Source organism: Lates calcarifer, linkage group LG7_1 (assembly GCF_001640805.2).
Source record: "Lates calcarifer isolate ASB-BC8 linkage group LG7_1, TLL_Latcal_v3, whole genome shotgun sequence".
Lineage (NCBI taxonomy): Eukaryota > Metazoa > Chordata > Actinopteri > Centropomidae > Lates > Lates calcarifer.
Window position 1 is genome coordinate 9,563,927 of NC_066839.1, and position 14,786 is coordinate 9,578,712.

The 14,786-nt window shown below is 42.6% G+C and overlaps 1 protein-coding gene and 1 long non-coding RNA gene across 2 annotated transcripts in view; one reads left to right on the forward strand and one right to left on the reverse strand.

The window, feature by feature from the left end:
* Positions 1-12,613, reverse strand: part of LOC127142657 (uncharacterized) — a 30,428-nt gene extending 17,815 nt beyond the window's left edge. Inside the window, exon 1 of the long non-coding RNA XR_007813613.1 lies at positions 12,299-12,613. This is a non-coding gene — a long non-coding RNA (uncharacterized LOC127142657). The remainder of the gene's footprint in view (positions 1-12,298) is intronic.
* The window catches only part of foxo3b (forkhead box O3b), a 45,432-nt gene continuing 32,609 nt past the window's right edge, over positions 1,964-14,786 (forward strand). Inside the window, exons 1-2 of the mRNA XM_018672625.2 lie at positions 1,964-2,246; positions 2,617-3,344. Coding sequence (XP_018528141.1) covers positions 2,787-3,344 — 558 coding nt within the window. The 5' untranslated portion in view covers positions 1,964-2,246; positions 2,617-2,786. The remainder of the gene's footprint in view (positions 2,247-2,616; positions 3,345-14,786) is intronic.

Consider the following 14,786-nt stretch of genomic DNA (forward strand, 5'->3'; position numbering starts at 1 on the left):
CATACACAAAAAAATTCATTTGATATTCAGAAAATAAGTTAGAATTTATTCAACTAGGATAAAAAAACAAGCTTTATCTCTGCCTGACAGTGTTCCTGCACACACACACTCAGACATCCTAACCTCTCCCTGTACATCCAGTGAGCAGTTAACTCTATAGTTCTCTGCAGGAACCAAACTGCTGCATCAGGTATTCTCTTTGATGTGAAGGAAACAAAACCATCACACAATGTGTGTGTGTGTGTGTGTGTGTGTGTGTGTGTGTGTAGACTGACTATGCCCTGTAATCCTGTACTGTACAAACTCCAGACTGCTGTTGTAAATGTGTGTGTGCGTGTGTGTGTGTGTTGTCTGCCTGATTAAATGTGAATTAGTGGTCAGTGCCCCACAAACACAAATGCAAAAGTATTCAGTTATATTTTTAGCACTAAATAAATTGTAGAGGAAGAAATGCACTCACCCTTAACAAACGTATAATATAATAAAGTACAATATCCAATAATCCTAACATATCATTGTGATGTGTCAAAACACAATAACACTGACTCATGATAAATTCATTCAGTAATATCAAAGGTATATCTTGTTATGGTCAGTTGTGAACGCGCATTCCTGCACAGAAACGACAAGCGCGCGCATCTGGCCGCGCACCTCGCAAGGCAGGCAGTCCTCGGTGGAACAAAGAAGACGTGGTCGAGGCTGTTTTGATCCAGTGCAAGGTGGAGGAGGAGGAGGGGGGGGGGACGAGGTCCAGAGCATCACTTACAGGATGGAGAACCATCTAGGATTTTTCTCCTCTTATCTCTGGCTAATAAACAGGATGACGTCATCCTGGATTCGGAGGGGCGTGGCCCGCGCGCTCTGACAGGCGTGATTGACAGCCTGGCTCAGTGATTAAAGGCACAATCAGCTTTCACACTGATGCAACAAGAGGATGATCGAAATCACAGTATACGTGATGTTATGTTTCAAATGCTTTTATTGTGAAGCAGCGTCAGTAAGTAGCCTATCAAAATAATAGCATATGACATAAAGCTTCTTATAGCATTAAGCTAAATACACACAAATACTGTACAAATTGACAAAGTCACACATGATATTGTGAGACTGATAGCATATTCTTCATCCTGCTGATCATGTGAATACTCTTCATGATGTTTTGTAATATTTAATAAAATCTTGTAATAAGTGTAGGTTTACATTAAGATTAACATTTAGATTAACATTAAGTATGACTGTAACATTCCAACAATATTTCTGCAGGGACTAATGTGTACATTACTGTAGTATACTTCTGATGATGACTATAGGTCTTTTTGAAATCATAATTTCAGTTCTAACACTGTAACTAACTTCTATTTACTGCTTTAGAGGTTTCTGCTTCTCAAATGTGAGTATCTGCTAGTTTTCATTGTATTATATGATATTAAACTAAATATTGTTGATTTTTGGACTGCCTGGCATTCAAAACAAGTGATTTGAATATGTCAACTTGGCCTCTAGGAAACTCTAGTGGCCATTTATTCATATCATAATTATTATTTTCAGAAATTATATGGACCAAATAATAATCAGTTAATCAGTAATGGACTTTATTATAAGTTGCAGCTCTAAACTGCCTTTTTAAAAATCTAATTTAATGAATTCTAACAAAGTGGAAACCTGTAGCACACGTGCAAAACCAGTTATTCTATTATCCTGCAGACTGAAACGGGGCATGTAAACACACCTTTTTATCATCCCTCTCTGCCACTGTAATGCTTCTCTTTTCTTTTTCTGTTGTGTCCCTTTATTTCTGTACCCATCAGTAACATGTCAAGACGTGTCCCAGCCTCCACCTGAGCTCAGACTACTCCGTCCTGTAGGACTGTAATGTCTCTTTAAAAGGCGATCCCATGCACAGGATCCAGGGGGCCGGCCCTTGATCGACTTGCATGCGTGTGTGTGTGTGTGTGTGTGTGTGTGTGTGTGTGTGTCTGTGTATGTGCGTGTGCGTGTGTGCAACGCTGAGTGGAGAGCAAATCGAGATACAGTAGTAACCCAGAGTGAGGTGGCAGTCTTATTCCACATCGACACTGACTTGCCCTGCATACATCCTATCTGTCACTATATCGCTGAGCGCACTTGAGGAGTGAAAGAGAAAAAGAGTCAAGATGGCATCGGGAAGTGGCCGTGGACAATCCGGGATCTAGTTTCTTCGGGGTTTTACTGTGGTGCCACGGAGCGCAAGTGACTGGCCGTGCAAGGTATTTCATTTAAAGTGTTCAGAGGGGATTTTTATTCCCAGAGTGATGAGGTTTGAGCACTTTCTCCTTCATTGATCTCCAGTAGGTGGATTCAGATCCTTGCACCAGGACGGGAATTTTTGCGTAGAGCTCCGATTGATGAGCAAGTAGTGTTTTATTATGAATGTAGTCGAGCTCAGTGAGGCAACAGCTTCTTTTAACCCTTTTTGTTATTTTAAGAAGGAATTTATTGTAGCTTCAGTCGCGGAAATGTGTTAAACTACACAGCAGGAGTAGCCTATTGCATATCTTTTGTAGGGTAGGCTGCATTGTAACTTGGCTCTAACCGAGTGTTTTGGGTTTGTTTATTCCTTCTTTATGTCCTCAACAGGCGTTAATAACTAAGTTGCTCTTGGCCCTGTTGGGACTTCGCTGGTGTGGAATAGCAACAAAGGACGGGAGCGCGCATTCATGGGACGCGACTTTGACAGCTCTTCATTTCTTGTCTTATAACTTTATTACCTGGCAGCGGGGGCAAGATTGTGACTCGAGCGGGAGATAATGGCTGAGGCTCCGCTAGCCGACCCACTCCCGGACTTGGACGTGGTCATCGACCCGGACTTCGAGCCCCAGAAGCGGCCCCGATCATGCACCTGGCCGCTGCCACGGCCGGACTCGAACGCGGTGAAACCGGAGAGCAATGACACTGATATTATCCCCGAGGAGGAGGATGATGAGGAGGACAGTGCCACCCCGACGGCCATCAGTGTCAATGGCTCCGGTTTGGCGACAGAGGACCAGAGCAGCAACAGCCCCGTCGCCGACGGAGCGCTCTCCTCACCCGGCCAGGAGAGCGGAGGCTCCCCGCTCTCCACGCACTCCCCGACGGCCACCTCTGGCGCGCTCGCCCCGAGCAGCCTGGCCGCCCAGCAGACCCCGAGGAAAGCATCATCTCGCCGCAACGCCTGGGGGAATCTCTCCTACGCCGACCTGATAACCAAAGCCATTGAGAGCGCGCCGGACAAGAGACTGACACTGTCCCAAATTTATGACTGGATGGTGAGATCCATCCCCTACTTCAAAGACAAAGGCGACAGCAACAGCTCTGCGGGATGGAAGGTAAGAGTCGTCCCCACTCACTCAGCCGCCCAGCCCCCCCTCCTTCCTCCATCAAAACAAAAACAAAAAGCATGTGGCTTGTAAACCCACTGACGTACACGTACACACACACACACACACACACACACAAACACACAAATTATGCCAGCGCGGGTGTATTTTTACGAGCCACTATTTGGGAAGTCTGGTACCCATTATACCTCTCATTATCATTCTAATGGAAATTACAGATCAGCCTGAAAACATAGGGAAAATGAGGAGAAAAATCACATCAGGGGGCATTTAAGATCATTAATCTCTTGAAACTGTGTGAGGCTTAGTGACCCCTTTCCCACACACACACACACACACACATACAATTATCTTTTAAATTGACCAACGCATCATATCTTGTATTTATTCCCAGACGTTTAATAGATAAATAAGGTTGAGGAGATTGAGTTTGAATTTGCATCAGATGAATAGCCTTTTTTTTTTTTTTTGGTTTGACGTTTCTGATGAGTTATGGGCATAATACTCCTCGGAGGCCACAGCCACAGTCACATGTCTGGAATTAGAGCAAACAGAAACGTTGTAACCGGTTTGTCTGGAAACACGGTAGCCTATTTCGAGTGAGGCACCCCCCCCTCCACCCTCCAGTTTAAGACTCTCAGAGAATGATACAATTACATAAGACAGTTTAGCACTGAACAGCAGCTAATCCATTAATGGAACAAGGAGCTGAATGTAAACAAAACAACAGTAATGTCATGTGGGAGAGTGGGAATCCTGAGAAGACCTCTCCTCTACTATGAAAAGTCATTTAGTCTTTTTGTGGTTGTAAGCAGTGATTATGACTTTATGACTCTATCACTTCATGTTTTTTGCTTTTATATTTAGAAGCTAAATTTCTACTGTAACCACAGAGGCATTGCCCTGTTTGCCATTTGTTATGTAAACCTTGGCAGGCATGTATCAGTCTCTTGGGTCAGGTAGGTAACTGCCAAGGTTGCTGATCCTGCCATGGGGGAATTGCATAACCGCTGGGTTGCCGTGAGTTTGGGAGAGCTGTTAAGGGTAAAGCTTCTTTTAAAGGCAGCGGTCTGGTCACCCAAAAGACATACTGGGCCCACGGATAGGAGACATAGTAGGAGGGAGGTGCAGAAGGTCAGAGAGCAGAGATTAACACCCATCAGAAACTGAGGGACCAGTTCTCATGGGGTGTGGAGCCTATAGGCCATATTTTGTCAGGGCTTCTCAAGTTTTGTTATATGGTATGGTCCAGTAAGGAGCAAAGAGGGAGGTTGTGTGTGTGTGTGTGTGTGTGTGTGTGTGTGTGGCCCCACCAAGTCAAGGCCGGGTTCGCTGTCACTATGCAGAGCTGTTAGTCCTGGAATTTCGGGCATGAGGGCCAAGCTGTCATTGGTTTAGTGTTACACATGGTCTGTCAATAAATGTTGGCTGCAGCTCACAGCCTGTGCTTTTTTAGTTCTTCTTCTTGAAGTTCATTAACAGAGACCTTTCTCTAGGATGATACATCTCTACAGCTCCAATCTGACAAACAGGTTCCTCCGCAGTTAAGGCCTGAATGTGTCACAGGCTGCAACTACGTTTTAGTAAAAAAGCCCATGAAACCAAAGACGGCCTGCAGAGCCAGGTGTTCAGAGGACTACCTCTGTACAGGGACTTTTTCATAGCCTCTCCGTTTCATTCTCAGAGACTCTTAGGTTTCACCTCCACACAGAGCTGGGCTTGAACACCTACAGTTTCATGCAGCCAGGGCACCTTTGTTGAGGAGATTTGCTGAGCAAATCCCAGTAATCCCAGGGGGTTTCTCTCTCAGGTTCCCACTTACGTCATTCTACTTCATATCTCTGTCAGTTAACCATTAGCCCTGGTAAAAGTAGGTTGAGACAGCCAAGCATAACTAGGAAAGCTTTTATCACTTGAGATTGTCTTTAAGCAGGAGAGACGCCACTGAATATGCTTTTGATAGAAAGATATGGTTCAGTCATTTACTTGTTCTTACGCAACAAAGAACTCTGTATACAGAATGTCATCTCTGATCTAACCCTGATATTGATGTACAATCTGTGTTTCTTAGGGCTGGGAATCAAATCAAATACGTATTCAATGAAATATGCCCAGAGCACTGAGTGTCAGAAACTGTCACCTGGCTAAGGCCTGACTCCAGGATCTCACACAAGGAGGGCCATGCACCTCACCTGAAAATAAAACCACTGCACAACTAAAATCATACAAATTAGTATTTCTGATACTAAACATTAAACTATACATGGAATATATGTATTGAATGTGGCTGTTGTTTAGGTTGTCATCTACTAAGTAGTAGAGGATATGGATGACCTCGGCTAAACACTCTCATTGGGAAAACACTACAGTACTCATGTAAAAAAAAAAAAAGCAAAATCAAACAAAATCAAATTAGAATCATTCATGGGTTGTGTGAGTTTCATGTGTTGGACCAGTCTGCCTACTAGTGTGTGTTAAGAGTTATGAAGTTGTGCCCTGGAGGGGTAGGTCTGGGTCAGAGCTGCTGAAATGTGTGCTAAGAGAAGCTTTGGTAAGGCGGGGTGGGGGGAGTGACGGGCTGCATCTCAAAATAGCATGCCTGTAACTCTCTGAGTGTGTGTGTGTGTGTGTGCACCTTTCATCTGTGTGCCTGTAAATAATCGAAAGATTAGGTGCACCTGTGTGTATTTGTGGGCGAGTACTCGGGCGGGTGTGTGCTGCGCTGAACCTTGTGCTCTAGTGTTACTTAACCCCGCTGTAACAGGCCCCATGTTCCCAGCAGCTGCCCATCACAGGCCAAATCCCAGTTATGTCACAGCGACACTACACATAAATACGCATGCACACACACACACATCTGATATTCTCATTTATTGGAATGAAGTTTTAACAGCCACACCTACTCACACACACATATGGTACATACTGCTCTCAGATTAAGTTGGCTACTTAGGTTTCCATGCGTGTTTTTAAACCTGCCATACATTCCCGCACAGACAGACATGCACAGACACATACAGCACATTTGCCTGGTCATGTTCGGGCTTATCACCAGGGTTCATGACTGAGTCTCTGTTGCAGGTCTTAATTTACCCAGGGGTCTAAAATTAGTTTAACTCATTAGAATTCATTAATTAGATTACTTTATCTTTAAGACTCATAGGGTTGTAGCAGGAAGTGTTTACTGTGGACTTGAGGTTGTTGTTTAGCACTCACATTAGTCTTAATATCCTCTTATAATTGACGAGTTGAATACACTTTTTTACTCAACAGAGAATCCAAAAAGAGCGAGAGGTTCAGCCATGGCATGACCATAATACACACAGACACATACACAAAGGCCACAGCCCTACACTCCGCACATTCCCCCGTCTGACTTTGTCTGCAGGCATATGGAAAACAGTCCCTCATAAGCCCACCAGGCGTGTTGATTACCATTTTAATGGCCTCACAAGCTGAAAGTGTTGATTCTTTGGGGCTGAAATTATTTATTGTTCCTATCAGAGCGGGACAGGGTTGACAAAAGGGACGAGGTTGACCAAAAAAAAAAAAGAAAAAGAAGACAACATTAGTCTTTTCATTGGCTGTCCATCAGTGCAGAGTGAAATGAACTCTATGTGGGCGATAAGATCCCAGTGTCAGCCATGAATATTACTGCAAAACTAGGCTACTAGTGACTGGAATTTAAACTTCTGAGCTCTACATGAGATGACTGGCTGGTAAGGAAATTCTTATAACACTGTAGAAAATACCAAAAAAGATTAGCTGGGGGAAACAGGGGCTGTCTGTGTGTATTTGTGTGTGTGTGTGTGCTCAGGTACTCAGAGCACAACCAGGAGGCCTCTCAGATGGACCTGGCACCGTGCCAAGCTGAAGGAACTGAAGCAAAAAGGCAATAAAAAGGGGAGTGGAGGGGGTCTGGGGGGTGGGGGTGTGAAGACAGTAGAAGCAGGAGAGGGGAGGGGGAGCTGAGGGAGTAAATTAACAAGCTTTGCTCTAAATTGGTGTATTACAACTGCCCTCTGGCTGTGATTCCCAATGGAGGGGTTTGAGGGTGTGTGAGGGTAAAAGGGCGATGGGTTATGGGAACCCACCAGCTCCAGGCACCCCTCCAAGTCTGAACAGTGTCAGAGCAGTCAACTTCTGCGTGGAGGAAAACCCCCAGGCTCTGTTCTAGATCCACTTCCAATCAATGAACACATTTTTTCTTTGGATGCCAGAGGAGCTTTGTTGCATCTAGATTTTACATCAGAGAATTACCCTACATGGCCAAAAAAGTACGTCAACACCTGAATATTACACCCATATTTTTAAACATCTTATTCCCAAAGCATTGGCATTAATGTGCTGCTATAACAGTCTTCACTCTCCGGGACCCACTTGGCTCATTCAGCCCTAAAGCATTGATAACGTCACCCCTGATGTTGGGTAGTAATGTTTGGCTTGTACTCAGCATCCCAGTTCATCCCAAAGGTGCTGGATGGGACTGAGATCAGGGATCTGTACAGGCTAGTAAAGGCCTTCTGCACCAAACTAAGAAAAGCACTTGTATATGGACCTCTCTTTGTGGGCCCACAGGCTTTGCCGTGTTGTTGTTGTTGTCTCCAAACTGTTACTACAAATTTTGAAGCACGTTAATATCTAAAATATCATTGTATGCTGTAGTGATGAGATTACCCTTAATGGAATAGTTCATTTAAATAGTTTACATTTAAATGAATATATAAATACACCAATTTGCTTGCTTGCAGAGAGTTAGATGACCCATACCACTCTCATATCTCTACAATAAATATGAAGCTTCCACCAGCATGTAGCATAGATTAGCACACAGACTGGAGACAGGAGGTAAGAGATAGCCTGGCTCTGTCCAAAGGAAAAAAATCTGCCCAGCAGCACCTCTAAAGCTCGCTTATTAATATCCCATACCTCATTTGTTTATTCTGTGTCAATATAGAGGTTTGGTAGGCAGATATTGTTACTTTTGGACAGAGCAAAGCTAACTAACTCCCCTTGTTTACTGCCTTTGTGCTATGCTAAGCTAACTGGTAGAGTTGGTTTCATTTTGACTGTGCAAGTGGAATCAATGCTTTTATCTAACTCTTTGCAAGAAAGCAAAGAAGAGCACTTCGTAAACATCCAACTACATTCAAACCAAAAATTCCTAGAAGTATGTGAACAGCTCTGTCCACATACTTTTGGCCATGTGATAGATTCTGCAGGTATGTTCCTCTGTCTCTTTTTCAATATCTGACTATGTGTCCATCTGTCTGTGACAGTGGACGCATCATTCATCAAATTTTCTGTTATAATTAGTCCACTGTTTGTAGCATGCAGATACGGTAATCTATTTGGGTGTTCAGTTTTGAGGTCTCCTGTGTGTTTCTGTGTCTACAATATGTACTCTCCTCATTTGTAAAAATTAGCATCAAAAGACCAGGTAAGACAGAAAGAAAATCACATTTTTGTTTTTCACTGGTTTCCCCATCATTTTCTCTGTCCTCGCCACCCCAGCCATGTCAGACTCCGCACGATCTGTTCTCCTCAAAGACACTTCTCAATTATTCAATGCGCTCGGGATGAATTCAGATCACTGTATTAATTTTTAAGAGCCTGTTCTCGGCTAAAGGCTAACCCTCTTTCACAGTTTCTGCCTTTCTTTCATCACTCGAACTCCTCTTTTTCACTCCACTCTCTCTCTCTCTCATGCCATCCCTCATTATTTTCCTGCCAGCTCCCTCATTTGTCTGAATGTAAAACACAAGCAAAAACAAGCCGTCTCCCTGTAGCTCCCTCGCTGCTGCTCCTCTGAAGCACAACTCTTGAAATCTGTTGTGGGCTCTAATGAATGGAGATAGATCTTGGCCTCTCCTCTCGTTACACTCCATACTCCCTTCACTCCTCGTCTTTTTGTGGCCATCATAGCAACACTGCAACGTTTTTTAGAGACAGTTGAGAGTTTATGGCCACATTGTGGTTGTTGTCGTGTAAATATGCAGATTGTAAATTAAATGAGCAGTTTTAAAACCTGGATGTGCCCCAGCTGCACTGAATAGATATCTCATAGTTTAAGGCGATTTTAATCACATGATGATGATACTTGGGGGCAGACAGGTCACAGGATTTATATGTTGTGTTTTTTTATGTCAGTCTGTTCATCTTAAACAGACACATGCGCACAGCAAAACAGAAACCAGCTGCCTGAACATGCCCAGTCCTTGATAACATCTAATATGCAAACACTTATGTCTCACATGCTGATAACACGCTAAAGATGCGGGCTGGATTTAGACTGGCATGTGTGCTGCAACTGTCAACTCTGCTGCCTCATGTACATAGTGCTCTTGCAGGACATAATTCATACAAATAGTTTGTTCTGTAGTTATGTCCGCTTGCTTTCGAGATTGATACCATCTTATGCCTGTATGGTAAATATATGCAGCAACCAACAAAAGCTTAGTGTAGCACAAAGCTAGTCCAGTTCTGTCCAAAGCCTTTTACACTTCAGTTTTCAGTTCTTACAGTTTAAACAAATGCCATATAACATAAGTACTGAGCTTTAGAGATACTGGAAGGCAGATTTTGTTACCTTTGGACAGAGCCAGGCTAGCTGTTACACCCTGATTCCAGTCTGTACTAAGCTAAGATAAGCTAACTGGCTGCTGACATTAGCTTCATATTTGCACATGTGCAAGTCTGGTATCAAACTTCTAATTTCACTCTCAGCAAGAGGACAAAAAAGCAAACTTTTCCTTTTAACATACAATATTATTTCTCTTCTTCTTATGTGCTTTAAGGCAGCAGTAGGGAGGCATATTAGGTACTGTATTAGTCACTTATATTCAGTTCAAACTGTAGCAGTAAGCAAAATAATCCCTCTGGAAATATACCACATTTTGTAACATTCAGTTTATTAGCAATGGTGCCTGTGTGGTTATGCTGATGCTGTGTTTTTCCATGGCCAGCATCATAACAAATCTAAAGTGGAACTTTCCCAGATGATTAGTTTTAACTTGTTCACTGAACTTGAGGACTAGAGCTTGAAGAACTATCACATTTCAGTATCTTTCCAGAGCCTGTTGAATCACCAACATTTCTGATCCTGCTATCAAAACACCCGCACACTGCAAAACAATTGCTCAGCAGTTTATACAACATCAGATTACACTCATCTTTTCCAACTGTTGGTGCATGAAACTAGTGTTTCAGACTGATAACTGCAGCAGAGAGCACAGCTGAAGCTGCAAGAATTTATCAAGAGCTGGTGCTGGCAGGTAAGAAATGCATCATAATGACAGAAATTCCCAGATGCACAAAACAAAAAGGGGGATATATGGATAGTGGAAATCTCTTCCAACATCCAGGACCAACATACAACATACCAGCTCAGACTGGTAATGCTCTGTAGTTGACCCTGATCTTTGACCTGACTGGAGAAAGTTTAAGCAAAGAACAGTTTTTTCCAGCAGAATCAGTCAATTATATGGAGCAGAAAAGTTACAGTTTTGTAACACCTTTCTGACTGGAAAATCATGCTATGAACATCTCACTCCAAGACATGCTGTCTGTCAGTCACTGGAAAAATAAATAAAACATGTAGAAAACCAGTAATTACATGCCCCCTTTGCCCAGTTTGCTCTGTCTAAATGAGATTTATCTGTAAATACACATATGTAAAACAAACATGCTTATGGGTTAAAAAAAAAACAAAAACATAACTGTGTTAAACGTCTGCACACAGTGTTTGCATAAGTGGTATTTTTGTCTGGGTAACTGTATTTATTAAACAAGCATCTGTGACCACTCTTCATATGCCCATAGAGATATTTTAGTGAAAGTGAATTTGCTGAGTATTACACTGATGCGTCAGCACTACTGTATGTAAGTTAATGAGTCATGAGCAGTTTTAGTTGTGAAGGGACTGAAGAGAGGCTAGCATTGTGTCTATGGTATATACTCAAGTGCTCAAGAGCATCACACAAAATATGTTTAAAAAATTGTTCAACGTTTTGGGAAATACGCTTATATGCTTTCTTGATAAAGGTTCCTTGTAAAATCAATTCCACTCTCATGTGTGTACAGTAAATATGAAGGTGCTGTCAGCAGCCAGTAAAGTTAGCTTAGCATAAAGACTAGCCTGCTTCTGTCCAAATGTGACAAAAAGCTCACTAATTCATATGCAATAACTGTTCTAATTGTTCAATCGGTACAAAGTCGGTACAGCTAAGTGTTAAAATGACACATGGGTTTATGGGAGGTTGTGCTTGAAGCAGTTGCCAGGTGACCAGTCAAACAAGATATAACATGTTAATGAACAAAACAAAACAGAGCGAAGCTTGCTGTTGTCTTTATGCTAAGCTAAGCCTTGTATTTACCATATGGCCGTGGGAGTGGTATTGATCTTCACATATAACGTTTGACAAGAGAGCGAATAAGCATATTTCTCAAGATGTCAAACTATTCCTTTAAGTAAGCATTTAAGGCCAAATTTATCTGTCTGGTGGGAATGTGACAGTGGACACACCCCCTTTCTTCTTCATTTCCTTCCTCCTCTGTCTATTGTTATCTAACCCATTTATGTATGGATACAGCAACACAAACAGTTTTCACTAGGCAGAGAAGGAGCACCTTTAAGAGTGTAGAGTATAGTTAATGACTACCATACCCTCAACTATTGTATGTGTGCATGCTCATATGTGTGTATGCATAAATGCATGCATACTTGTGTCAAGAGAGCGAAGGAGAGGAGGGATTGTGACTTGTTTGTCTCCATAGCAACAGATAATATGTCAAGCAGGTGGGGGGACAACTCACAGTTTGGGTGACAGCTGATAACACAGTGACCCACTGAACGTATCTCCCCTCCCCCTGCCGTCCTTACACACACACACACACACACACACACACACACACACACACACAGACAGTCAGACTGTACATACCTCCCATTCTGGCCTTGCTTTTCAGTTTCTCCGATAACCACATTGCTGAAGTGGGCCCCTCTCTGCCTCCTCCGCCTCTGTAATCGACTCCCTCTGCCACCACACACACACACACCAACATATCATAAACACACCGTCTGTGTGTGTTGTCCAGCCTAGTTTTCATATGTAATTAATTGTGTGTGTGTGTGCTGTTTGAGGCAGGAGTTAAAATAATAAATGATTTTTGTATTTTGGTGGAGAAGCAGGTGTATCTCCCTCTGTTTCGCATCATCATCTGAACTCGGTCAGCAGTCATCTGCTGATTTAAAGTTATCATCTGATTGCTCGCCAGCGCAATTCTTGGCTTTTAAACTTTAATTTGTTTTGTTCTGAGCCTGTCTCTTTCAATTACACCACTCCATCTATCTGGCATCACTGAGTCTGCAAAGGCCGGGGCTGAGCTACTGTTCCCGATTAACATTTAATTTACTCCAATAAAGCATTCTGTGTCTTGGGGGGGCAGAAGACGAAGAGAGGTGGGGAACTGGAGGTGGGGGGGGAGTGAAAGTGATGTGCTGCTGACATATATCATGGAGGAGAAATCACTTTCACAAGTCTTTCTGTGATGCTCTCTCTCACTCTTAAAACCAAGATTATCTGCTTTCTGTGCACTGTTCAACTCCCCACTTCCCCCCTTCTCTCACCCCTGATCCACTCATACCCCTCCTTCTCAGTCAGGGTTAGTCCAGATTGATGACAGCAGATTAAACAGGGATTATGTTAGATTAAGTGTTTTGGAAGCCATAGCCACATCTAAATTGAGCTAACCCACCTGTGTGTGTGTGTGTGTGTGTCTGTACAAACAGTACAAACATGTGTCATGTGTTCGCAGGTGAGTGAGTCACAGATTTAGACACTTCTCATAGGTGATTATGATTAGCTCTCAGAGTGGTGTGATGTATTTTGTCAGTGTCTGAGCCAGTGATAGCTGTGCTACTATTTTCATTTCATTCTCCTTTAACCACAAGTGGAAATAGTTCCTTTCCTTTCAAAACCCACTCAATTGTGTATGTAGGGAACAACAGCAAAGTGGCTGGAAATAACCAAGTCCCCATATCATGTATGTATACACAATGATCCTTCCTATTTTAACCTGTCTCCTTATGTAGATTCATTTAAGAGATATAAGTTTTCAGCTTCTGTGTTCCATGAAAAAAGCGATGGTAATGTCTTGTCTCATCAATTTACCATTTTGTACATTTTCACCTTTTCATTTGACTTCTACTAACTCCTCTTGCCAGAAATATTCAACTTATATGCAAATAATAAAGCTTGTTTGGCAATTTTACCTTTAGTTGAAGGTGGAGATACAGAGAACGCAGGCAGAGGGAGGGTGGTTCTCAACCAGTATCGAACCGTTGCAGTCACATGGGCAGTATCTTAGCCACACACCACAGCTGCTGTAAATCCTTGGATTTAGGTAGGCCTTCCCCTAGAAAAAGCACAGAAAAGGGATACATTTTTGTCTCTGTCAGAAACCAGAGGGTGTTTGGGAAAGAGAGAAAACAAAACACTTAAGCATGAGCAGGACAGACAAGGGGCACCACTTCTTAGGATAAGGATGACACAGCACTGGACATGCAGCTTGAATGATAGGTGATTACTGGGAAATGTATCTTAAAAATATGAGTCTTAAAAGAAGGACATTAGAGCTGCAACTAATGATTATTTACATTATCAAATAATCTGCTGAACATTTTGTTGTATGATCAATTAATCACTTAGTGTACAAAATGTGAGAAAATGGTGAAAAATGTCCATGATAATGTCCCTGAGCCCAAAGGAGACGTCTTCAAATTGCTTGTTTTGTCAGACCAACAGTACAAAACTTAAATATATTCAGTTCACAATTATTCCTATAAACCAGCCAAAAGTTGCAAACCATCAGATTTGGGAAGTTGGCACCAACCAACACATATTTGTTACAGTATGATTTCCTTTAGAAAGTGATTTCAGCTCTAGTTTACTCCCAAAAAAAGGAAATGCTTCTGAGAAATCAACAAGTGTTCACAAATTTGAACTTGATCCCAATAGTGTAAGTATGTTGTGCATAAAGATCAAAGTGATCTAACATTTTGTGTAGCCAGTGTGTAGTTTTACATATTGTAAAGGTTCCAGGTGGAAGCTCTCCAACCACAGAGACGGCACTCCCCAGATTTGATAAGCAAAGACTGAGAGTGCCATCAAGCAGCTGGCTGGCCAGCCACCTGTTCAACCCACAGGCTTTTCTATGTAGACACAGGATTCTCTTGACTCTGTGAAATACTATAGGTAAGAGTCACACATGCAAAGCGTGTCAGTTTCTGGTGTGAATTACACGGCTCGTGATGTGTTGCTGTAGACACGCTGGGCCTCCTCCACGCATCATTAGAACAAGGGAATGATGTTTTCAGTTCTTTCTGGGCATCGGATAATAGTTCTCATAATGTCCCCGCGGCCATTTCTC